The following is a 25,268-nucleotide window of genomic DNA, read 5'->3' as shown; positions in this document are numbered from 1 at the left end:
TGCTGCCAACAAGCTACCTCCGCTTCAACCACGATTATCCTACCCTGCAGGATTAACCCCTACACCATTGGAATGGTGCACCGGGTTGCCACACAACAAACCCGGTAAGCTTTTGCAAGCCCGTATGAGTAACTCAAAAACAACTCGCACAAAACTACGGGACAAAAGCCCACACAAGTCACGAGGTAAACTCACGCAAAAGCACGTTTAAATCAATAAACAAATCACAGGATAAACCCACACAAATCACGATATAAACTCACTCAAATCACGTTTAAATCAATAAACAAATCAAGAGATAAACTCACTCAAATCACGTTTAAATCAATAAATAAATCACAAGATAAACTCACTCAAATCACGTTTAAATCAATAAACAAATCACGGGATAAACCCACACAAATCACGAGATGAACTCACACAAATCACGTTTAAGTCAATAAACAAATCACGAGATAAACTCACTCAAATCACGTTTAAATCAATAAACAAATCACGGGATAAACCCACACAAATCACGTTTAAATCAATAAACAAATCACGGGATAAACCCACACAATCACGAGATGAACTCACACAAATCACGTTTAAATCAATAAACAAATCACGAGATAAACTCACTCAAATCACGTTTAAATCAATAAACAAATCACGGGATAAACCCACACAAATCACGTTTAAATCAATAAACAAATCACGGGATAAACCCATACAAATCACGTTTAAATCAATAAACAAATCACGAGATAAACTCACACGAATCACGTTTAATTCAATAAACAAAGCACGGCGGAAGACTAGAGTTCTATTAAAATCGTAATCACTCGTCCTACCAAGGACGTGATTACCTATTTCCTGCCTTGGTCACCATCTGTGACATATGATTTCAGACCCCGTCTGATCATGAAATCAACATCAAGGTCGCCATCTGTGACATATGATCTTTAGACCCCGTCTGGTCTCAAAGTCAAACGTTAAGTAAGTCACACCTGACTTAAAACGTTACAAATATCTAATTTCGACTTTCCTATCCCTACTCACCATCTGTGACCCTTGGTACAAAGACCAATACATTTAAATGAGTCACGCTTGACACAAAAATGTAAAATCAAACTCAATACATTTCAACAATAGAAAACATATTTTTCCACAATATTGTTTCCATGAAAAGTCACACCCAAAACAATAAAATGAACGCACCCATAATTATTGTTTTATCACACAAATCCACCTACACATATATATTTCACGTAAATATATATATACGTAGTCATCCGCTCAGGAATGCCTACTAATACCAACTATAGTTTGTAGTTAACTAAATAACTAACAAAACAATAAGGTAAGCCCGTTCGTAAATGAACATTGTGAGATTACTCACCTCGAAACTCCCGCTGCGTCTTCAATACAGAACAAAGCAGCCAAATCACAATAGTCGTCCAAAGAATACTTCACCAAGTACCTACGGAAGTACAGCTCTGATTCAGTCAACGAATCACAAGGAATAACGTTCGAAACCCTAAATCGAACCAAAATTCCCAAAGTGACGCCAATCAAGGCGAAACCGCATCCGAGACCTCCCAAAGTCTCCGGAATACACCTACGATCGATACGTCCAAACCACAAGTCGATCGGACGCTCAGATCCTCACGGATCGAATAAATCCACCGGTATGAAACCGTAAAAATCATAACAAATCCATACGAACTCCAAAATTTGCATATTATATATCGAAACGCTCGTATCAATGAGTAGAACATATATAATACCAGAAACAGTTCCCTACATGGCCAGAACACCGTCGGAACGCCACCACAGACGGAGGCGCACCGCCGCCGGCCAAAACTCATTATTTCACAAAAATCCAAACATCAAAAAGCTTCATCTAAGCATGCTTGTGGATTTTCATAACTAGCTCGAAGTCAGAAAACAAGCATAAGGGATCAAAAACTACCTCACAAGCCGTGGATTACTGTTCAATCCGAGTTGAACCAACTTCCACGTAAATCGATCCAAACAACCACCACAGATCGATCAGGGGCCTCCTCTGAACTCAACCAAGGAATCATGAAGCTACGAAGTCGCCGGAGCTGCATTTTCCGACCGGGTCCGAAAACACCAACTGCGCCGCCTTCTATAGCCATCACCACCGCGAATCGCCGCTAGAGGACACCACAGGGAGGAGCGGACGGCAACGACGAACCGATCTGGAAAGTTTCGTCGCCGGAGACCGCTGGAGCTCGCCGGAAAAGCCGGGTCGGGTTTCCGGGTTCGGGTCGGGTCAGTCGAAATATTTCGACTCTGAAGGAGTTGAGAGAGAGAAGAGAGAGGAAGTGAGTTTCCGGAAAAGGAAACCAAATGAAAATAGTAAGTTTCCCACTCGGGAAACTTCTATTTATACCAAAATGGAAACTTCTTCCAATGGCCATAACTTCCTCATACAAACTCCGATTTCCGCGTTCCACATATCCACGAACTCGTATCGATGCGCTCTACAACTTTCGTGAAGGAAGTTTTCGGAGAATCCCAACGAATAAAAAGTCAACCCTTGCGCCCCCCCCCCTAAATGACGCTTCCCGAATAATTATTCTCCCGAAACACTTCCGCTCCATCCACGAGCCACGAAACCATCCAATAATTACTAATTTAAATTCCGGAAAATCCTCGGAAAGTAAATACGAATTTCCGGGGCATCACAGGGTATGTATGTTTAGAGTTTGGTTTTCAATTTGGATTGAATAATGTTGGCTAAACTATTAAATATATAGTATGGTTTAGGGTTTACTAGTTGTCTGCCACTTTATTTGATTGACATTATTTGTTTCTATGAATATATTGAAAGTTTCTTTGTTGCTATGAATTAATTGAAAAAGTTTCTTTTGCAGGTACAATATGTTCTTTGTGGGGTTTACCATTTGACGATGCCAATGGATTAGTTTAGGATTCTGGAATCGCTTATTTGGATTTTACTTCAGGTATGATTTTCTGGCTTTGTGTTTTGTTTGTTATCTGTTTCTATTAATGATGTTGATAATGAGAAGCTTCATTGTAATTCAAACTTTGGGGGAGTAAGATTGGTACTAGTTTGTAAGCTTATGGGTTCACATCATCCCTAAAGTAGATGAAAACGACACTAGAAAAAAGAAAAAGATCTGGAAGGGATGATGCCAATGCTTAAATGGCCACTTGATAATATGAACTCGGGTTATACTTTAGTTGAGGAACCTTAGTTGGTAATATGGTATTAGAGCAGGGATTAGCATCTTAGGGAAAGTTACCTGTGGTGGCTGAAAAAACTGGTGGTAGTTCTAGAATTGTAAGAATATACTGAGTAATTATGTTGACCCCTTTGTTTTCATGGTTCAGATGTTTGCTTCTCTAACATCTGTTAGTTTTATGGTTGCAAAGTATAATTTAGGAAGGGAAGGTGGTAAGACTAGTAGCTATTAGTATGCTACTGGTAGTTCTAATGTTGCCTCACTTTTTCTATATTGCTTAATTGATTTTGCTATGCTTTAGGTTTTGTGTGGTTTGATTTCATTTGAGGGATTAACGTGTCAACAATTAGACCTTCATTTTAAATCATAGAGAAGAATGTTCTGTTTAGGGAATTTTCAATCTTGATTTCGAAATTTGCATATAGATTTCCAAGTCCTCTTTAGTTAGTGAATTTGGTAATGAACAAAGTGTGATTGATTAAGAATTTCTAAATTCGAGGCACAGGCTACTGTTCTTGTCAATGTAGGTTTGCATATAAGGCTCAACAGTAGTAGATTAGATAGAAGTGCTGATATAATATCCAGTTGCCATTTGTTTTGGTGTTTTGGCATATTTTACTGATAAACTGTAGGATGGTTGATACAGGTGGATATGAGTATGGATACGGTGGGATTAGAGTGATAAAATATTAAGAAATTGATTGCGTTTAGTATAGTTGGAATGTTAAAAAGAGAGTCAAGAAAGGGTAGAGGAGATACCAAGCCTTCAACAATGCTTTATTTATCTAAAAGGCTCTACAGTGGAGACTTCTGGTTGGACTCAAAGACTCTAGTTTAAAAGCTGGACAATGGGCTTAGAAGAGGTTACTTCTTTCTTTACCAATATGTGGCAGTTGGCTACTCTTTATCTTTTTTTAACTTGATTTAGTAAAGTATAGAGCTGGAGCAAATATAGAGTCATCTAATTCACTGTGTTAAAGGAGTTTGGAAGTTTGAGTTTAAGTTTTCTACAATTTGTTAACTCAGCTTTAGTTTAGAGTTAGAACTGGCTATCTCTTCTGCACTCTTAGGAGTAGAAGAACTCGCCAAATGGTTGGCAAAAGATGCAAAACCACAACAAGATTTGTCATTTGAATTGTTTGTCGTAGAAGCGAATTTACCATAGGAGTTACCAATTGGTTTTCCCTTGCTTGCAATTGCAATGTATTGTTTTTATATGCTTCCTCCATTTGGTAAGCAATCTAGAGTCTGGACAGCATCATTCCTAGTGTAGATTGTGCTTGCTGCTAACCTGAAGAAATATGAGGATTCAATCCCTTGCGGTATAGAGGTATCACGTTGCCTCATTCCCATCTGATTTTGTGGCCAGGAACCGATTGGTGAATTCTTCAACTGATAGAGCATCATTCAATGAATTGTAAGTGACGTCATTGCTTCCAGTTAGTTGGTACAATGTAACTTGTCATAGACATCTTCATGTCTTCCCAAGTTCTTAATAAGTTGAATTTGAGTTTCTGGGTATTTTTACTACCTAAATCTAGTTGTCACCTTTAGTTCCGCATCTCGGGAACATTGGAATTGAACAATGTTCTGTTATGAGGATCTTCATTTTACTCACTATGACCACAACATTCCACCAACCTTTCTTTCTTCTGTACACCATCTCATAATAACTACAATTTATATACCAACTAATTAGTGATGATCACCATCTTGTAATTGTTGTATATCTCTTCTCTCCCTACATTTGTGTGTGTGTGTGTCTATATATATATATATATATATATATATATATATATATATATATATATATATATATATATAGCAGCATAGCAGCAGCTATTCACAACTACTTCCTTCACAATTAATCCGTATATATGGCAGTAGTCTCAGTACTGAATGAAAGCTTCTCTATCAATTACGAAATCAACTATGACCTTTATTTAAGACCTTTCCCCTTCCATCTAAGCTATATATGAACTTCCCCATTGTTTGACGGAACTAAATAAAATGTAAAAGCTATGGCTGGTAATAGTGTACCAGTCTTGATAAAACAAAGAGGGACCCAAAAAGTTAACATGTACTTATGGTTATGCACTTTTGAGAGCACCTTCAAAAATGAAAATAAGTCATGTTTAAATGATTACGAGTATTTCTCAAGGACTTTGTGATACTTGATTTGTTTAGTTCAAAATATTTATGGCTAATCATAGCACACAAGATTGGTCTTCCTCATTTTGTCTAATGTGACTTTATGTGACTTTAATTTCATTCTCACTTGTTTTCAAGGTTTCCAGATATGAATCTTATGTTAGTAGTTCTTGTAGTCCTTAATCATGTACAATTTATTTTTCTTGGGGATTTTACTTTTGAAAAGTTAGATAAGCTTTTGGTGCTTCTTCTTTTGTAGTCGGTTGTTTCTGTAAAGTTGTATTTTTTCTGTTCATTCTTTAAAGTTGTATCCTTCTGAGAATTTGTAGTAGACTGGTCATTGAGTATTTGATTCATTTGTGAAAGCCTCAATTTTAGTGGCAGCTTATTGCCTTCAGGAAAATTTGTTTGATCATCGTGTTGATCTTGTTTTATGGAATTCGTGTGTTTATACTGGTCTGAATTTGTTGAGTTTGGGTATAGATCAGTTTCCAGCAATTGGTTAGTTAAGGTTCTTCTATTTGTTTTTGCCTTGGGGTGTATAATGGAGTTTGTTTTCAAATATCAGATGAAATGTCAGCCATAAGAACGGCTTTATTTTTAGAGTTAATATCAGCCATCCCATCAACATACCCTTTTAATTATTTTGCAGCTGCTGCATAATATTAAATCTGCAGTAGCTAGCTAGAGCTTTGTGTTACTTTGATTGTTTTCTGTGCTCCTTCTAATTCCAATCCTTTATTTTCTCAATACACTTCTATAGCAATGCAAGCATCAAATACCTCTCTAATAATTCTAATGGCCAACCCGCAAACTCTTCTTTGATGTTTTCATAGATTAAAATAGATTATTTGTTTTCTTCTTGGAATTGATCAGTTCACTTCGTCATGGGCAGGTACAATTTCTTAATCTGCTGGGTTTGCTATTTGGGGATGCTACTTGGTTGGTAAAAGGATTTGGATTACTTCGATTCTGCTTAAGGCAATTACCCTTTGTGTTGACTTTTTCCTTCTGTTTGTGTAGTGAAAGCTGTGTTTAAATATGCCTGATATGTTTGTTGATATGTATGTTGATATGTGTTTAATTATCCCGACATGTTTGTTGGCCTGATATGTTTGTCGATATGTATGTTGATATATGTTTAATTATCCCGATATGTTTGTTTAATTATGCCTGATATGTATGTTGTCCAAATATGTGACTCTTCTGCTTTATTGACATAAATCATTAAAGAAACTAATGATGTGATTTCTCTACATGCTGATCTATATCTGTTAGAAGTAACACTTTTCTGTCTATCTATTTAGTTGTTTATTTTTGCTTAAGATAAAGTATTGTTTTGTAAATGGACCTCTTGTTCTTGTGTAATAATCTTAAGATGGATAAGTCATGGATGCTTGAGGATCGAAGATCACGGGCTTATGAAATAGGGGTTGAAGCGTTCTTAAAGTTTGCAGTAGAAAATGCTAGAAATGAGAATAGGATTCCTTGTCCTTGCTGGGATTATGGAAATACAAAAGACTTTGGCATTGGAATTATCAAAGGTCATTTGTTTAGCTATGGTATTACACCAAACTATCAGAATTGGATATGGCATGGAGAATCTTCCAAGTCAGCTTCAAACTTGGACTCTCGTGCTGATAGTACACGTAAATGTGGACCTGGTAATACACATGAACCTGAAGCTAATAGTGTAGATGAACATGAACCTGTGATTGACTCTGACTCGGTGCATATGGATGATAATATATATGCATGATGATTCTGAAATACACCCCAATGAGTTTACCGATTTCTTTGAGAATGCAGACCAGCCCTTGTATCCTGACTGTAAAAACTTTACCAACCTATCTGCTCTTGTTGAATGCTATAACTTGAAAGTGAAATTTGGGATGAGTGATACTTGTTTCGCTTCAATGTTAATTATGGTTGGGAAATTTCTACCTGAAGGTCATGGGATACCTTCTTCTATGTATCAAGCAAAGAAGGCTTTGAGCGCTTTGGGCATGGATTATGAGAAAATTCATGCATGCTGCAATGATTGTATCTTGTTCAGAAATGATTTTAAAGATGCAACAACTTGCCCTACATGTGGTGCTTCGAGGTGGAAGTTAGGCAAGGATAAAAGAGTGAAGGAGGGGGTCCCTGCGAAGGTGTTGTGGTATTTTCCACCCATTCCCAGGTTTAAAAGGATGTTCGAAACCAGTAAGATAGCTGAGAATTTCACTTGGCATGCAAGTGATAGGGAGAATGACTGTCACATGCGTCATCTTGCTGATTCTCCACAGTGGAAACTAGTAAACCATAAGTGGCCTGAATTAGGTGAAGAAGCAAGAAACTTGAGACTTGGTCTTTCAACAGATGGTTTTAATCCCCACCGTTCACTAAGTAGTAGATATAGCTGCTGGCCTGTTATATTGGTTACCTACAATCTTCCTCCTTGGTTATGTATGAAAAGAAAGTTCATGATGTTAACCTTGCTTATTTCAGGTCCTAAACAACCTGGAAATGACATAGACGTGTACTTAGCACCTCTTATTGACGATCTGAAATCTCTTTGGGTTGGAATAGAAGAAGTGTATGATGCATATAGAGCGGAGTACTTCAAACTCAGGGCTGTTTTATTATGGACGATCAATGACTTTCCGGCTTACGGTAATTTGTCTGGATGCATTGTGAAAGGTCATAATGCATGTCCCATTTGTGGTGAAGAAACAGATGGCCATAGATTGGTGCATAGTCAGAAAATTTGTTATATTAATCATCGAAGATTCTTGTCTCGTCATCATCCATATCGGAAGCAACTTACAACAAATGGAAAAGTGGAATTGAGATCAGCTCCTGTGCCTTTGACTGGACAGCAGGTATTGCGAAAGGTTGAAGGATTTAGACCTAATTGGGGGAAGAAAACTGCTGTTCATGAACATGTAAATGATAGTGTTAAACGCTGCTGGAAGAAAAAATCAATTTTCTTTGAGCTTAAGTATTGGGACAAACTTTATGTGAGACACTGTCTTGATGTTATGCACATTGAGAAGAACATTTGTGATAGTATACTTGGTACATTACTAAACATACCTGGGAAGACGAAAGATGGAGTGGCAGCCCGTTTAGATCTCGTTGACATGGGTATAAAGCTTAATTTAAAACCCAAGGACAGGGAAAAGAAACTGCCTCTAGCTTGGTGGAATTTAACAAAGGATGAGAAGAGAGTTATATGCCTTAGTTTCTTTGGCATGAAGGTTCCTGAAGGTTATTGTTCAAACATAAAAAATCTGGTTTCCTTACAAGATTTGCAACTTCTTGGCCTGAAATCACACGATTGTCATACCTTGATGCAAGAATTGCTTCCTATTGCTATACATTCAGTTTTGCCTAAACAAGTGAGGTATGCAATAACCAGATTGTGTTTCTTCTTTAATTCCATATGTGATAAGGTGGTGGATATTTCTACATTGGATAAGTTACAAGAGGATGTGGTGCTTACATTATGTCAACTTGAGATGTACTTTGCACCAAGTTTCTTTGATATTATGGTACATCTTGTTGTACATCTTGTCAGAGAAGTTCGACTCTGTGGACCAGTTTGCTTTCGATGGATGTATCCATTCGAAAGGTTTATGAAAGTGCTAAAGGACTATGTACGAAATCGTAACAGACCAGAAGGTTGTATGGCAGAGTGCTATGTTGCTGAAGAAGCTTTAGAGTACTGCTTAAAACATTCGTCTAACCTCAATACAGTTGGAATCCCTTCAACGGAGAATAATGGCAGATCAGAGCCTACTTCAGCAGCCTTTATAGAATCAGTAACTGATGTGTTATTTAACCAAGCTCATCTCACTGTATTGGTGAATACAGATGAAGTCCAACCTTATATTGAGTAAGTGGTACATCACTCAGATTTTAATTATTCCTTCTCTGATGGTTTTCTCTATCATAATTCCATTTGTAATATATGGTTTGAACAACTTCATTGCAGCGAACATATGGATTATTTGAAGATGACTTATCCAAGATTTAAAAAGCAAGATAGGTGGCTGCAGGATAAGCATATGGCGACTTTTGTTAAATGGTTCCAAGAGCGAGTAAGGACTGTTTCAAAGTTATTTTGTCTTTCTATTTTTTTTTTTCAAATAAATTATCATTTGTTTTAAATGGATTCAGTGTACTCCTCAAATTGCTGGGAATGCATCTGAGAGGGCTAGTTGCTCATCTGCCAAGGGGAACAGCATGGAAGATTCAAAGAAGCAGTTTGTCCATATTCATGAGCAAGACAATGGAGAAGAAAAAAGCCAAAACTCAAAGGTACATGTTGAATGCTCTAATTAGTTCAAACTCAGTAGGTTTTAAGACTTGGTAGGAGCTGACCTTTAGTAATATAATGCATTTGTTTTGTTCTTGAAGGGAAAACCATGCAAGTTAGCCGTCGACTTGGTTGATAATATAGTTGCGCGTGGTACCGTACTAGAAATTGATGCAACCAACCCAACCATTCATGGTGTTCCTTTAGGAAAAGGCAATGAACGGGTTGTAGTTGATATAGTTATAGACGCTGAAGCATTTTTGCCTTTCCCTATTAAAGATGATGACATATTCACTGTAGGCCAAGCTGTAGGTTATGTGATGGCTTGGCATAAACATCTAGTCATATTAACAGGAGTGGAGGTGATTAAAACAGTTTGGTTTTATTATTGTTATATTTTTTTTTTGGAATATATATACACATGCATGTTTTGTTATTTACCAAGAATTCCTAATATATTTTCTGGTGTCACTGTAGATTCCTAGAAAGTGTAAGCATACTGTTGAAAAACTCCCTAAAGCCCCAGAGATGGACTTTCATGGAATGCCAAAATCATTGAAAATATTATGCCGTTATGCACAAAATATGATCAAGATGAATGGGAACTGCATTGTGTTTGATATGGAAGAGAGAGTATTTGGGTCACCTCGACCCACTCACATCTTGAATGAAGATATCTTACAGCTTGGAGGCATGGAGAAATTATCAGCCACTTGCATAGTAATTTATATGAGGTGATCTGTACATTCAGATATATATATATATATATATATATATATATATATATATATATATATTGTGTGTGTGCGCGTAGAATTTAACTTACATGTTTGTTCTTCATCTTTTATTTTGTAGTTTGTTTATGGAGATTATTTGAATTTGAAACATTGTAGGTACTTATATACTGTGCTTGAAGAGTTAGACATGGTAGGCTCTGTTAGTTTTGTTGATCCTGCTGTAATCTCTGCTCCATGGTGTGGGACAAGTTTTGTAAGATCCCGTAAGTTAGCAGACCGATTCAAAGGAGCACAGAATGATCAGATGTTCTTTATCCCTTACAACTCCGGGTAAGAAATAGAGAAACATGCTTTATTTATTAACAATACTACTATTTTTAATCACTAGTCATATATGAAGTTCATTACTATAAGGAGTTTTGTTATGTAGTGATCATTGGATGTTAACGATTGTCCATCCAGTCAAGGAGACGATCTATTTTGTTGACTCATTTTATCAGAGCATAATTGACAGTGAATGGAAACATGTTGTGAATGAGTAAGTAATTTCTTACTTCGCATTTAGAATCTTGAGAATCAGTTTTCTGATCGCATTCAGAATCTTGAGATTCAGTTTTCTGATTATTCCCTGGGTATATACATGAGTTGATTGGAAGATTATATATCATACATACATTGATAATAATACAAGGAAACAAGGCAACCAGACAATATAGCAGCTAGAGACTACTCTGCTTAGCTTATATCCTAAGTAGTTGATTATAAAGGTTCTACTCAGAATGAAGTCTATGCATATCTTACTTACCACCTTTAATAGTTTACATTAATTTCTTGTTTGACCAGTGCAGTTGATTATGAAAAATTGTAGCTCTGAAACTGCGGATAGGGGAAATTAGGGAGCTAGTTGTTTTGATTTGTCAAAAGATATATCGAAAATCAGGACCTTAGCTTGTTGTGAGCCTTAGCTAAGTTAAAAATTTTCATGAACTTCCTGTCCTGCATCTCATTAAATTAGCATGCATGTGTGATTCATGTTTGTTATTTTTTTGAAGTGCCATTAATATATTCAACCGGCAAAGGAATAAGCAAGGACGTAAATCTCCACTATGGAAAATCCTGATGGTATGTTTTAATTTAGAATATGTCTTCTTATTAAATGAAATTTAGAAGTGTTGATTTTGGGATATTAATAGATTCTTGCTTGTTACACATCCTCTAGGGTGCTCCAAGACAACCGACAAACAAAGAATGTGGCTATTACGTCATGCGCTTTATGAGGGACCTAATCCTTGAAGATATTCAAGGTGTACTAGCTAAGGTATATATATTCATTGTTTAAGTTGTTCAACGTTTGCTGGCATGATCATGTGGTAGCTTCAATTGGTTGCTTGGCCTGGATTGGTACTCCATCTTGCTGCATTATGTCCTTAAAAGAAATTTAGTTTAGCTTCAAGGTTTCCGTTTGAGATTGTAACTTCTGGCATGACTTCATTGTTTTTTAGGTAACTATTGCATGATTAATGCATCTTGTGTGAGAAATTTGCATTATGTTTCATTTATATATTCAGAAGTAATTCATTATATGCATAGTAACAAATCTGGCATAGGGATAATTTCCTAAATCTCTAGATATCTATATGATTATGAAGAAAGGCTAAAAGCTTAAAGAACATGATAGTCATCATGATTACTTTTCCCCATTAATCATCTTTAGAAATTTTACGAACTCTGACCTTCCCAGCAACAAATATCTGCTCTAAAGAGCTGCAAACATAAAATAAAATATTTAGGAAAAGAATATTTGGCAGAAATTGACATACATGTGCAGGTTACAGTAACATTAATCCACAATGCCATATATAGATATATATACACAATAACATTAATCCTTCTTTTTTTTCAATAGACATAATATTAATGAGTTGATAAATGCCTTATTGCACAAAGCGCATGCATTTGTTTTAATTTTGGTGAGGAATTGTGCAAAATTGAAACAACTATCATCTATGTCGATCTATGGCATTCAATGGTGTCTCTTTAGGTTGGATTTGGCTATCATCATCATTTCTTGGAAGGTCTGTATATGATTCTTGTGGTATGGTTTATAATATGGTCTTTATATAACTATGGCCAATGTTTAATAATTTTTTTTTTCCTTAGTAGGAAGGACCTATGGAGACCACATATCTTGAAGAAGAAATCGATGAAGTCCGTGATGAGTGGGCAGAATTCATTAGCGACAAGTATCTTTAGACTCCTCAGTTCTATGGTTTAACTATGTACCTAGTGAAACTTCTTTAATTTGTTGCAAAATTTACATTTTCCTCTATATGAGAGCTAAATACATTTATGACAGCTAGTACTATTTATGTTTCTTTTACTTTTGCAAACTTCACTAAAAAAATTTCAATTGAGAAAGCATAGTAAATGTGATTACTTGAAGTACTCTTCTATATATTAATATATTACAATTTCATTTCAATTTCCTGAATTGATGCAGTAGATCATGGTTGAAAAAAAATCGTCATCTCTCTGGCTAGTAGACAATGGATTTATTCTAGAAATCGTTGTAATTTACTATCTTCATCATCACCGACAACGTTGTCAATTTAGAAACCGATGTAACAGTCTCTAAATGCCAACGTTTTTGACGAGAAATTGTTGTCTAATGAAGTTGGAAAATATTTTTCAACTAAAAACCGATGTATACAATCCTCGAAGTCAACATTTTTTTGGTAACAACCGTTGTGTATGAAAGTTGTTGAAGGCCAAAAGTGATGTGTTAATTATATTACCGCATCGGTATCTAAGTGAAAACCGTTATTGAATAATTAAATACACAACGGTGTATTTAGTGCTAACGGTATGTGCTAATTATATCTACAGCGATTTCTAACTAAAAGCCGTTGTACTTTATTATGTTCAACATCGGTGAAGCACCGTTGTGGAGTGAAGCGTAAAAAGACAACACTCACCTAGACAACGAAAATATATTTTTTCAGACAACTGTGCAGAACCGTTATCTATTATCGATTTTGTACTAGTGAGATATCGAAGCTTGGACATGAACACCATCGATAGCGCTAATGCAATCCTACAAATTAGTACCGAATGGACTTGAATAAAAAAAATGGCTTTCTAGAAAATAGCAAATTGGCAAGCATTTATATAAGGATAACATATTCAAAGAGTAGTACATTATACATACCTTAAAATGAGGCATGTATCTTGAATCAGTTAGAATTTCTTGTGGGATGCTCCTAAATTCCGAATCCAATGGCTTTATGCGCACTTTTGCCATATTATAGAAAATCTCTAACATTATATCAAAATACCTACTAACTGTCTCACTAGAACGTTGAAAACGTTCTTGTGTATTCCTATTTGTCTGACCTTGTCCCAAAATATAGAGAAACATAGCCAACATTTCAACAATACTCATGTTTCTTGAACCCTTCATTATCTTTTCCAAATCATTTACAAGCATGAGGAAGACTTGCTCATCCATCCTAAATTGATTATAACACCTACTTTCATTGCCTTCTAACACTTCCATTAACCAAATGTAACCTGTTTGGGAGCTTGTCATACATGGAGTTTTGTGAATGTACTTTTCGAGATAGACTTGAATAAGACGAGCACATAGACATATAATTTGATCTATCCCCTCCTCATCTCCAGAAGCATCCATACTTCACACAACTGCTCCTGTCAATATTTACTTGTTCATCAAATTTCACAACATAAAATGGCTATTTGCAAGTATGTGTTTAGCATGTATATGTACTGGAGCAACAAGATAAAAATGGAACACAAATTCACATAACCAAACATCCAAATTCACATAATAGTTCCAAGATGCATCAATATCACTTTAAGTGAAGTAAAATAAAGTAGCATTAACAATGAACAACAAGCAATCTTTCAAAGGTGGAAAATCACAAAAAACATAAAGCATCTCAGCTTAGGTCTAAACGACAAGCAACACGCATCTTGTTACAAAGTAGGATCAGCCTACTTAATTTTCAGCTTTTTTCTGATTAAGAATCAGAAACTGGAGCTTGAGATCAACATCTGTCATAATAGAAAACATCTTTCACTTCTCTTGAGAGCATAACAGCTCCGTTGCAAACCACCATAACTTGGTACCCGTTTCTGCTCCTGGTAATGTTGCAACAACTTTCATCACCTCCTGAATACTAGTTCCATGTAAGGTACCATTATCATGAACATAGGTGGATGTACTCCTACTCTCGACTACATCAACAAGCCGATCGATTTGTTTAGACAATTTGGCCGCACCTCCCACCTTTTCTTTCTTCCCCTTTGGCCCTCCCATAACTCCTTTTCCTTTTTTCTCTTTATCAGCCTCTGTTTGGTGCTCCACATTTGTTCTCTTTTTCCCTCTACATTCATTACCTTGCTCATAATCCTCTTCATCATCTCCAGAAATAATATTATGCTCAGAATCCTCCACAACCTCTTCAATATCTATAGTTTCTGAGGGAATCATGACATTGTGACGTAGGGCTGTGCTACCCTTGAATATGTTATCATAGACAGCCATCATGTCAGGACTAATTCCCACGTCGCGAAATTTGCGATACTCTGGATTGATCTACAAAATAAGAAGATAATAAAGGAGTTACTTATCACAAAATATAGATCACAAAGGTTTCCAGCAACCTAAAGTTAAAACAGAAAGTGGAGTCGGAAAAAAAAAGCTGTAGAACTGCTGCATATTTGCAGCTTCAAGTACTTTAGTTAAAAACAGAAACTGGAGAACTGCTGCATATTTGCAACTTCAAGTACATCTGTTAAAAACAGAAACTGGAGAACTGCTGCATACTTGCAGTTTGAAGTACTTTAGTTAAAAACAGAAACTAGAGTCGGAAAAAAAAAACTGTAGAACTGCTGCATATTTGCAGCTTCAAGTACTTTAGTTAAAAACGTAAACTGGAGAACTGCTGCATACTTGCAGCTTGAAGTACTTTAGTTAAAAACATAAACTGGAGTCGAAAAAAAAAACTTACGAACTGCTGCATACTTGCAGCTTCAAGTACTTAAAACTAAAGTTAAAAACAAAACTCATACTAGGGAAAAACAAAAAACAAAATTAAACCACAAGCAGAGAAGAAAAAACACACCTGAATTTTCGTTTCCCACCATTCAGTCGGTGCATCGACAGTCTTCCTAGCCGGATCCCATCCAATACTAGTTTCCTTATGCAACAGCGAACTCCACAATTTCCAATCATTTTTAAGCGAATCCCATTTATTTTTCAATTGCTTTTTATCATAATCCCTTCCGGTTAACTCCTTAAAGGCTAACACAACATTTGTCCATCCCTTTTTATCAAAATGTGTACCGGGCCTGTTTCCTTTGGCCACTTCCTTAGCAGCTATATCACAAAATATAGCTACTACCTCATCAGGCCATGTGGCCTTTTGTTTTCCAGATCCCTCAGTTTCGGTATTGGTGGATTTCTTCTTTCCCATCTAAAGATAAAACATGCTTTAGTAGTAAACAAACAATTGATATAACATACCATGTCCAACACCTAACATGATTCTCACAAAAGCAAGACCAGATTATGCTACCTATACATCTTTCGATTGATGAGGATTAATATGTAGAGGCACGAGGTCATGTTTACAAACGTATAGCTCTAATATGCACCAGATTATGCTACTTATACAATGGAATGAAGGACTAAGGTGGGATGATGAGTTGGGTTGACATTTTACCCCTAAAAGTAACAGAACATGTAGTATATCTAGCATTTCAGTAGTTCTTGCTGTGTAATTGGTCCTTTACCTCGACACACAGTATACTTCTACACACAGTATAAGCAGTCATAAAAAGTTTTTACTGCAAACAATATTTGATTTGCAAAACCATATATGTTCAATTAGCAATAACTTTCTGTGTGTAGATTTGTACTCACCCTGATTTAGAGGAAGAAGAAAACTTTGGAACTAATAGATCCAAATCCCATAAAAGCACAAATCAGAATCTATATCAACAAACCCAATACTTCCCCAACAAAATATGTTAAGCATACCAAGTATTTGGACTTGTTATACAGTAGGTTCCAGAACTCTTAAAACAGTTTCTAAAAATAAGTGACACGTAAGCCAAAAGAAATAAAAAAATCTAACGTAGGGAATTCAAAAATTTACATCAGTTTCCTGCCAAGCATTAGCCATCCAAACTAGTTTTAAACCGTAAAACCAACTGAATATGTAACTAAGAAGTTCCATCCATTCAAATTGTTCATAAGCTGAAATAAGTTTAGTCCGATGGTCAAAGAACTACTCAAGATACAGGGAAGAAAAAGGAACATATGCCACCAAAGATGTCTAAAGCCAAAGCAAGTCAAGGATGTAAATCATAATCACTCCAGCTTGAAGTACTTGAGTTAAAAATAGAAACGGGAGGTTCACCTTTCTCTCAAAAGCCAAGACCAACTGATAACAACACACAACCAAGCACTCACTCAGTATAAGTAAGTAGACTCACTAATCACTAGCATAAAAATAAAAAATCAACATGGTGAAATCCTATTCAAACTGTCACTAACAGAAAGCATCTTGAAAACCACCAAAACGTTGTAGGAGTTGTATACCTCCTCGTCTACTCACATCTGGAGCTAAGTAATAGATTCAAGGTATGTATAATCACCTCCTCGGCTCCTCAAAGAGCTTTTTCCATCCCTCAACTAAGTTAAACCAAAATCTACCTACCACTGGATTCCTTTTTCAATTGAAACTTTCAAACCCCAATTCCAAACATGAGAATACAGCAGCCTCAAAAATAATGAAAAAAGGGCAAATGACGAATACAAACAAATGGCTTCATTCCAAGCATGAACACATCGTCCCGCTTCAACACCTAGCTATCATTTAATTACGAGGTTCACCTACTTCCAATTAACATATGAACTGAGTTTCTAAAGCTGAAACCATGTGAACTGAGTTTCTAAGACAGGTATACAAATAATGGGGAGGGCTGCAGACTTGCATTATTTAACCTAGGAAGATTTTCAATCAGAACGTTAACTAATGTGATATCATGACATACACACATGGCAAACAATGTTGAGAACCATCTTACTTCAAAGGGAATATTGCCCATAATCCAGGCACCTAACCCGGATCTTGTGTTCATCCCAACACCTGCAAAACATGCTCAAGCAGTCATCTTGATGCGACGTCATATGGACAAAGCACTCAGATTGGAGTATATGTCGATCAAGGATGCAAGAGAGCTATGGGTAGCGCTAGAAGAGCGCTTTGGCAATGTCCAAGATTCCCTCCTCTCTAACTTGAAGGTTCAATGGAACAATCTGCGCTTTGCTGACTTCAAGTCTGTTGTTGAATATAATTCAGAAGCTCTTCGCATACAATCCATGTTGAGGTTTTGTGGAAAACCTATCACAGAGCAAGAGCTAATTGAGAAGACTCTCTCCGCCTTCCCCGTTTCAGCCATTGTGATATCAAAGCAATATCGTACTGAAGTCAATGCTGGACGGATCACGAGGTTTCATCAGCTTATCAATATCATATCTGTAGCTGAGAAACATGATAACATACTCGTGAGAAATTATAATTCAAGGCCCATTGGAACTAAGAGCGTTCATGAGGCGAATTATAATGCACCCAAAGGAGGGCGCAAGGAGCGGAACCCTAGGAATAAGGGATATGAGGGACGTATGGGTCCATATAACCGCCCTAATCAGGAAGGAAACCGCAAGTTTGGAGCGGATACACGTGGTGGCAATGCCACACGTGGGAGAGGGGGTCGTGGCAACCCTAGCCGTGGTGGTGGAGCCATAGCTCGTGGTGGTGGCGTCATGGGTCGTGGTGGTGGCGCCAACCCTCCTAGGGAACGACCACAATGTGCACCTCAATTAAGGGGAGGTAACCACAATGACATGTGTCATCGATGTGGGTCAAGTGAGCAATGGTTCAAGCAATGCAAGGCAAGCGAGCAACTAGCTGCAAGATACAGGGCATACAGGGACCTGAGAGAGCAAAAAATGTACCTTGCAGAAGAAGGAGAAGAAGATGGTGGAGATGTCAACCTCACCATAGAGGACTTCAAAGCTGAAGATGAACTGCACAAAGATGCTGCAGACTTTGATTAGAATAGTCCTTTTTATTTTCTAAGAATTTTTGTAATGGCAAATCAGCCTTAGTCAATAAATGACAATTGTATCAACTCTTTCTTATGTGGCGCACCCAATAAAATATGATGTCTAGGAAAGTCATTGAGATAATTGGTACTTAAGCGAGCCTCGCTCCACCAACATCTCTCTCTACTTTCCTAGTCATATTTGATTGGAGTTACCAAACGGATAGAGTGACTACAATGTGTCTCAGTTTGATTTTCTTTATTTTTGGATTAGACTTATTGGAACCTTTGATGTAATCATTGGCTATTTTTATTAATAAAGTATCGTATTATTATTCAATGTCATGGACATGTTCTTAATTTCGAACTTTATTATTTTTCAGTATGTTTCCTGGAGAGTTGGAATGCCTTGTTGATAGTGGAACCACACATACTATATTGCGACATAGGCAATTATTTCTATGGATGACACCTAGTCGATCTTCTGTGACTATGATGGCTGGACCATCACAATTGATTCATGGTCGAGGACCAGCTCAATTTATGTTGCCAAATGACACAAGTATTAATGTCACCGAAGCTCTATATGCTCCTAGGGCTGGAATTCACTACTAGAATTTTGTTCATTTACATCAGTCCAGAACCGATGTAAAACTAAATTCTGACCGATCTCTTAGTGGCTGATGTAAAAGATGCAGACATCAGTATAAGCGCGTTTTTAACCGATGTCCCAGACAACGACCAACATCGATTCTAAAACAGAAATCGATGTATAATCGTTATAATCATCATAATCTTCTATGTTAACTATATTTAATTCTTCATATTTTCACATTTTATGGTTAATAAAGTATATCTCGAACGGCCTAAGTGAACATTTAAATCGATTACAATTTCAGAAATGATGTCTAATACTCTCGTAGACATCAGTCTCCAAAAAATTTTGTTTGTTCGCGTCCATTTTTACGTGCATCTTGCCGCCTTATTCTCCTGAGAACGATGTATGCACCTTTAGGCAACATCAGTTAATCTATTAAGAATGATGTTCTATGTTACTAGGAACATCGCTTTTCGTTAGTTGAAATGATGTCTATTAGTTTTATAGACATCATTTCTATTTTTCAAAGCCAATGTCTTGTATTTCATGGTAAATCGGTTTACTTTTTAATAGCTGATTTGTACGTTGACAGTAGATAACAGTTTGGTGTTTAGATATCGATGTGCATTGATTTTGTGTACATCGATTTTTGGGTGACATTTCGATATGTTCATAATCATGAGACATCAGTCCAGTTTTAGGTACTGATTTGTAATCTCTGAATTGACATCGTTTTCTTTGACATTAGTGTTTTGTTTCCCATTTATATACATCAGTTCATACATATAAGAATGATGTGCAAATAATCATGTAGCTGCTGGTGGTGGGAAAAGATCTAGAAATACATTTCTCATCATCCAAACATTGGGGCTTTCCATTAATTTTCTCATCTTCATTCATGATTCTACATAATTCACAAAATAAAACCCCAAAACCTACAAAGGCTAGCCTATAAACATATTAGCAACCAACTACAAAGGTTCTACACCAAACTTTGCTTCAAAGCAAAAACTAGCCTTACTCAAAATCATGTTGGTAGCCAAAATATTCTGTTTTCTCCTGCAAATAAAATGGAATGAACAATTAGCTATGACAAGAAAGTAAGAAAGAAAGAAAGAAAGAAAGAGAGAGAGAGAAAGAAATCAAGACAAAAAAGAAAGATGAGGAATGAACCACACTAAAAAATTTATCCACATTGCAAATTTAACAAAGAAAATGAACCATGCATTTCAACCAAAGAATGAACCACATCAGTTTGGTTATCAAACCTGATCAGGGGATGTAACACCATTGATAGGGTCAGAAAACTCTGCTACAAGTTCATCTGCAACCTGGAATACTCTAAACTCTTAGACTTACAATAAGATTTCAATGAGAACTTGTATAATCTAAAAAATTGAATGGCCGTAACTGAGCTAATGGCACTTGCATGCCAATAATACAACTCCTCAAAGGATTGACCATGAAATGAAGGTATATTATAAGTTATAACTTCCTACAGCTTATCAGTTAGTAATAGGCAGCAGACAACGTAGCAATGGGATCAAACAAACAACTGTTGTAGGAAAATACTCATAATCCAAAACGAATCATGCATAGTATGCATACAATACCTTGTCATACTTTGCCTTCGCAAGTTCAAATTTTCTTCTTTAAATAGCATGTTCCCCTGAAATGATCAATAATAACAACACAATTCTAAGTTCTCATGATTTAGAGTTTGAGTTCCCCACTCGATTAATGGGATGCACAAATATAAAAAGAATTCAATACAACGCTTAAACAACTGGGTATCTTTTGAAAATGATTGTTCATGCACAAAGGGACACAAAACTTGGATAAGATGAGTTTTTTGTATCCTTAAAACCACGGAGAACTCCTTGAAGAACCAAAGATGCTACAACTGCAGAAGCACCGACTGCTCTTATTGTGAGAAACCTCAGAGTTCTGTAGTATTAATAGAAAAGGAAAAAACTTACTTATAATTTAACACTCATGTGCTCAGAAGTATATTAAAAATAATAATAATAAAAACAAGACCACTTTTGAACCCCCCCCCCCCCCCCCCTTAGCCAATAAAAAAGTAACAAAATCTTCCCCACATTATACTATCAGATTGTTACTCAAACTGTGGACACACTAGACCTTAGATATGATATCGTAGATTCACAAAAAAGATTTCATGTAAACACTAACAAGGGAAAAGAAATGGCAGATAATTAATCATGATAGATGTAAGTTTAGATCAGAGTACCTACTGATGATATCCCCATCATAGTCAGAAACAACCCAGATCCACCAAAGACAAGCCTAGATCCCTTTAAAAAAAAAAAAAAAAATTATACACAAAAAGAGAACCCAATTATCGAATACAAAATCTGAAACTAGTTAATATAAATGCATAGAATAAAATTTGGAGCTTCAAAGACAATTGAGATTTTCATACTTCAATTTCAGTAACCAACTTTCAAGCTGATCTTAAGAATTTCAAGCTAAGACTACAAATTCGAATCAAATTGATAGAAGATCATACTATTTCCCACAATCAATATATTAAACAAAATCTCTCTTCAATTTTCTTGCACATAACTTCCCTGACATGATTCCCTAGTTTTCAAAAGCCCAAAACTACATACTTGAAAACCCAACTTGCACTTATCTTCCTGTTCTCTCACTTTATGAGTAATCAAACAGAAAGCTCAAAAAGAGCAATCTCTCGCTTCCCTATGACCTAAATTGATAGTAGTTTAGTGACTTTATATCTTGAACATGTGGTTTGGTGTGAGTCTTAGTGACTCCCAGATCAATCAGTGAGTTCGTCACTTTCCTGTTATATGGAAGATGCTACAGTTTAGCAAACCCCACATTAACCAAGTGAGAATGCAATGGTGTGGTGCATATACCAGCTCTGCCTGGACCACTTAAAAAAGAACTTATCTTTTAGCTCAGCTCATTCCCTAGTCTCAAATTGCTTATCCATATGCATATAGGTCCTAGTGAGAGTATAGCATGTGATCCAAGTACACTAATTCAACTACTAACCCAAAAAGATTGTGCATATCCTAAAGCATAACTCCAGGTACAACAAAGTTAAGCCAACAAATCCACAGCAAATATAAGATTCAGTCTTTTTGCAAAAAAAAAAAAAAAGGATTAACAGTGACCCCAACTACAATTGTAAACTAAAATTTGAAGGAAAAAAAAATTACTGGTGAGAAAATTACAGAAGCAGTTTGGATATTACCCATACATCCATTGGACAATGACAACGAAGAAGCAGAAGCAGTTGCCATTATTTGTTTGGCTTAATTTAGACTTCTTCACAAATCAAACTTCTACTATGCTACTTATGCTTATGGCACTACTGAACAAGTACTTGAACAAGAATAGAAGAGAATCGGTATACTCACACCATACTATAACTCATGATTGAACAAGAATAGAAGAGAATTGGTATACTCACAGATAAGATATTTTTATTTGGATTTAGGGGTTGTTACCTGGCCATATCCAACATCAACTCCATAAACAAACAATGCACCATACTGAAGTAAACAGTCGGTAAATCCACCAGTTGACAACCTTGAATCAAGAGCTACTTTGCCAGTAATATCGATAAATAGCAGCTTCTAACTTATGTCCTGCTCTGGATATACAAAACAGAGGAACACATTAGCATAACAGGTCTTACCAAAGTTTGAGCATAAAATGATTCTCATATAATGAAGTGCAGATTGATTTGTTAAAGTGAATCACCTAGATACATTTTTCAAGCTTTCTCAAAGGAATTGTGGCCCTCTGCTTCTGAGGGCTTCTCGACACTAACCTGCAAGAGTGTTGAATTAATTAATAATTACCCAGGAAAGCTTTCAACTTTCAAGCTTTATTTTAACTTTCAAGCATAAAAAAACTTATCAAACACTAACAATATAGATATTAAGTAAACTTATCAGCCAAAAAGTAGCTTTAAAAACTGTAAACTAGTTACCTGGAAAACAACATGATGTTCAAAACTACAGAAATCGACAACCAGGTACAAATGCAAACTTCCATTTTAGAGCTTTCACGTTCCTTTATTCTCTCCATAGCTTTAAAGGCAAGGCGGTCCAGCCAATCAACACATTGGATCTGTCCCCCCTCATACTTATTCACTAACTTCTCCAAACATTCCAACTCCCCACGGTCATTCCGGGGAACCTATAGGAAAATAAAACGGGATAATTCAGAACTGAGGCCAAATGGTTTTAGAGAACTATAAACGCAAAAAGATAACTCTCAATTGCTTAAACTAAGAAGCTCAAAAGACCTTTACCTTGCTCTGGTTTTGATTTCGCTTTTCGTTTTGCTTCTCTCAGATTTCACTCTAGATTTGGGGATCAAATAGCGCTTCAGTTGTGCCCCATCCTCGATTTTGAGTTCGGTCGTCGTCGAAGAAGCTCGGTCGTTGGAGAAACCACAATCGGTTTCGGGGTCGAACCAATTCAAAACAACATTGTAATGTCAGAATTAGGAATCACACGAGTGCAACTTAAACAAGGTGATTAAGACAACTAAAAAAGAGTACAAGGGTTCAGAGCCAGCAGAAAAGCATAAAACTTTACATCAAAACCTCAACTAGTAGACACAAACACACACCCAGTCACCAGATCTCAAACAAAACACACAAAACCCATCAACCCAACTACAAATCCATCCTTCACTCACTACCCAAAACCTAATTAAGCAAAATTCCATCAATTTTCTTCAATAATATTCTGAATAAACCAACAAAACCCACATCAAAATCGCACCTTAATGAGGATTGTGTCACCCCTAAAGAGCTGGAGCTTCTCCATGGTCTCAGGGTGGAGTGCGACGACAGAGTTGTCATTGTTGATGGCCTCATCGACTACAAGGCGATTCTCTGCCTTCTTCCGCTCGAGAATCGTAGAGCTGAAATCCCTTTTGGTCCCCTTACAGCAACAATTTTCAAAGCAATCGCATCAGAAATCAAAATCCCTAAAAATTGCAGAAAACCAAAAAAGTGGATTTGAGGGATTACGAGTTGGACGATTCAACTTTATCAGTCATGGTGGAAGAAGAGCAGGAAACTGAGACTCACCCATAACTCATTCTCCTTATATGTGAGGCCGGGCTCTAGCGCACAAATCCATAGAATAAAAGCAACTAGAAGAAAACATCGAAGAGCGAAAAAGAAAAAGGGGGCTGGGTTTAGAAATTCATACGCCGATCTGGAGAGAGAAGCTGAGATGAGATGAGAATTAAGCTAATTGATCTTAGTCGGAGGCGAAGAAAGGTCGAGAAGGAGCTCGGGTTTCTTCGACATTGTTGGGATCTAGGTTTCTTCGACTCTCTCAGCGCTTTAGATTCCGCCAAAAATGGAGGAGGAAGGATTGTGATGGTGAGGAGGAGGAGGAGGAGCTCGAGGGTTTTGATCTGTTTCAATTTTGGGGTCGGGCGCAATTTTTTTTCTAAGTGTGAAAGTTTTGAGTTTTAGTACCCGCTTCTTCATTTCACTTAAAAGACTTAGCGCTTTTTGCAAAAATAGGTTCCCCCAAATTTTCAAACAAAACTTTTAACACCGGTCATTTTAAGAACCGATGTTAATGGTATACATTTAAATCGGTATTTTTCTAAAACGATGTTAACTTACTTTTTTACATCAATTGCAAGTCTGACCGATTTAAATGATGTGATGTAAATGAACAGATTTCTAGTAGTCAAAGAACCCTATTGAGTTTTAAAGATATAAGAGCCAATGGTTTTCATGTGGTTTACATTGTGAGAATGGCAAGAGTTCATTTGCATCACCTCTAATGACTACGGACATAAACGAGTATTAGAGAAACTTATGTGTCGCTCTAGTGGGTTGTATGCAACCACTATTCGAGTCGTTGAATCTAACCATGTCATGAGAGATGACTTATGGGATTCTGACACATATAGGCTTTGGAACGATCGTCTGGGACACCCAGGTCGTGATTTGATGATCCGTATACAAAAGACTTCACACGGACATCCATTTTTCAAAACGAAAAGAAGTCACAACCAAAATTTGGTCCAAGGTAGAGCCAAAGCCGCCTACCCCCTGCGGCCCAACAGTGGCATTGACACCACTAATGCCC

At 36.7% G+C, this 25,268-nt stretch overlaps 2 protein-coding genes and 1 long non-coding RNA gene across 3 annotated transcripts; 1 reads left to right on the top strand and 2 right to left on the bottom strand.

Annotated features, from left to right (window-relative positions):
* Positions 1-6,188: 6,188 nt before the first annotated feature.
* LOC133711589 (uncharacterized) lies at positions 6,189-12,165 on the top strand. Its single transcript, XM_062137694.1, has 9 exons — positions 6,189-9,249; positions 9,349-9,454; positions 9,534-9,674; positions 9,774-10,034; positions 10,150-10,406; positions 10,566-10,739; positions 10,840-10,947; positions 11,462-11,531; positions 11,629-12,165. Exons 1-9 carry the CDS (start codon positions 7,109-7,111, stop codon positions 11,746-11,748), a joined length of 3,378 nt encoding a protein of 1,125 aa, XP_061993678.1. The 5' UTR covers positions 6,189-7,108; the 3' UTR covers positions 11,749-12,165.
* A 2,340-nt stretch (positions 12,166-14,505) lies between these two features.
* On the bottom strand, positions 14,506-15,907 carry LOC133711588 (L10-interacting MYB domain-containing protein-like). Its single transcript, XM_062137692.1, has 2 exons — positions 15,557-15,907; positions 14,506-15,027 (listed from the first exon to the last, which is right to left on the bottom strand). The coding sequence occupies exons 1-2, from the start codon at positions 15,905-15,907 to the stop codon at positions 14,506-14,508; spliced, it is 873 nt and encodes a 290-aa protein (XP_061993676.1).
* Positions 15,908-20,007: 4,100 nt separating this feature from the next.
* On the bottom strand, positions 20,008-21,803 carry LOC133708518 (uncharacterized). Its single transcript, XR_009845860.1, has 3 exons — positions 21,398-21,803; positions 20,757-20,812; positions 20,008-20,474 (listed from the first exon to the last, which is right to left on the bottom strand). It is a non-coding gene; the product is annotated as an uncharacterized LOC133708518 (long non-coding RNA).
* Positions 21,804-25,268: the final 3,465 nt, after the last annotated feature.

The sequence above is a fragment of the Rosa rugosa genome, chromosome 5, assembly GCF_958449725.1.
Source record: "Rosa rugosa chromosome 5, drRosRugo1.1, whole genome shotgun sequence".
In the NCBI taxonomy this organism is placed as follows: domain Eukaryota; kingdom Viridiplantae; phylum Streptophyta; class Magnoliopsida; order Rosales; family Rosaceae; genus Rosa; species Rosa rugosa.
Note: the sequence above shows the minus strand (reverse complement) of the source record. Positions and strands in the feature narration are given on the sequence as shown.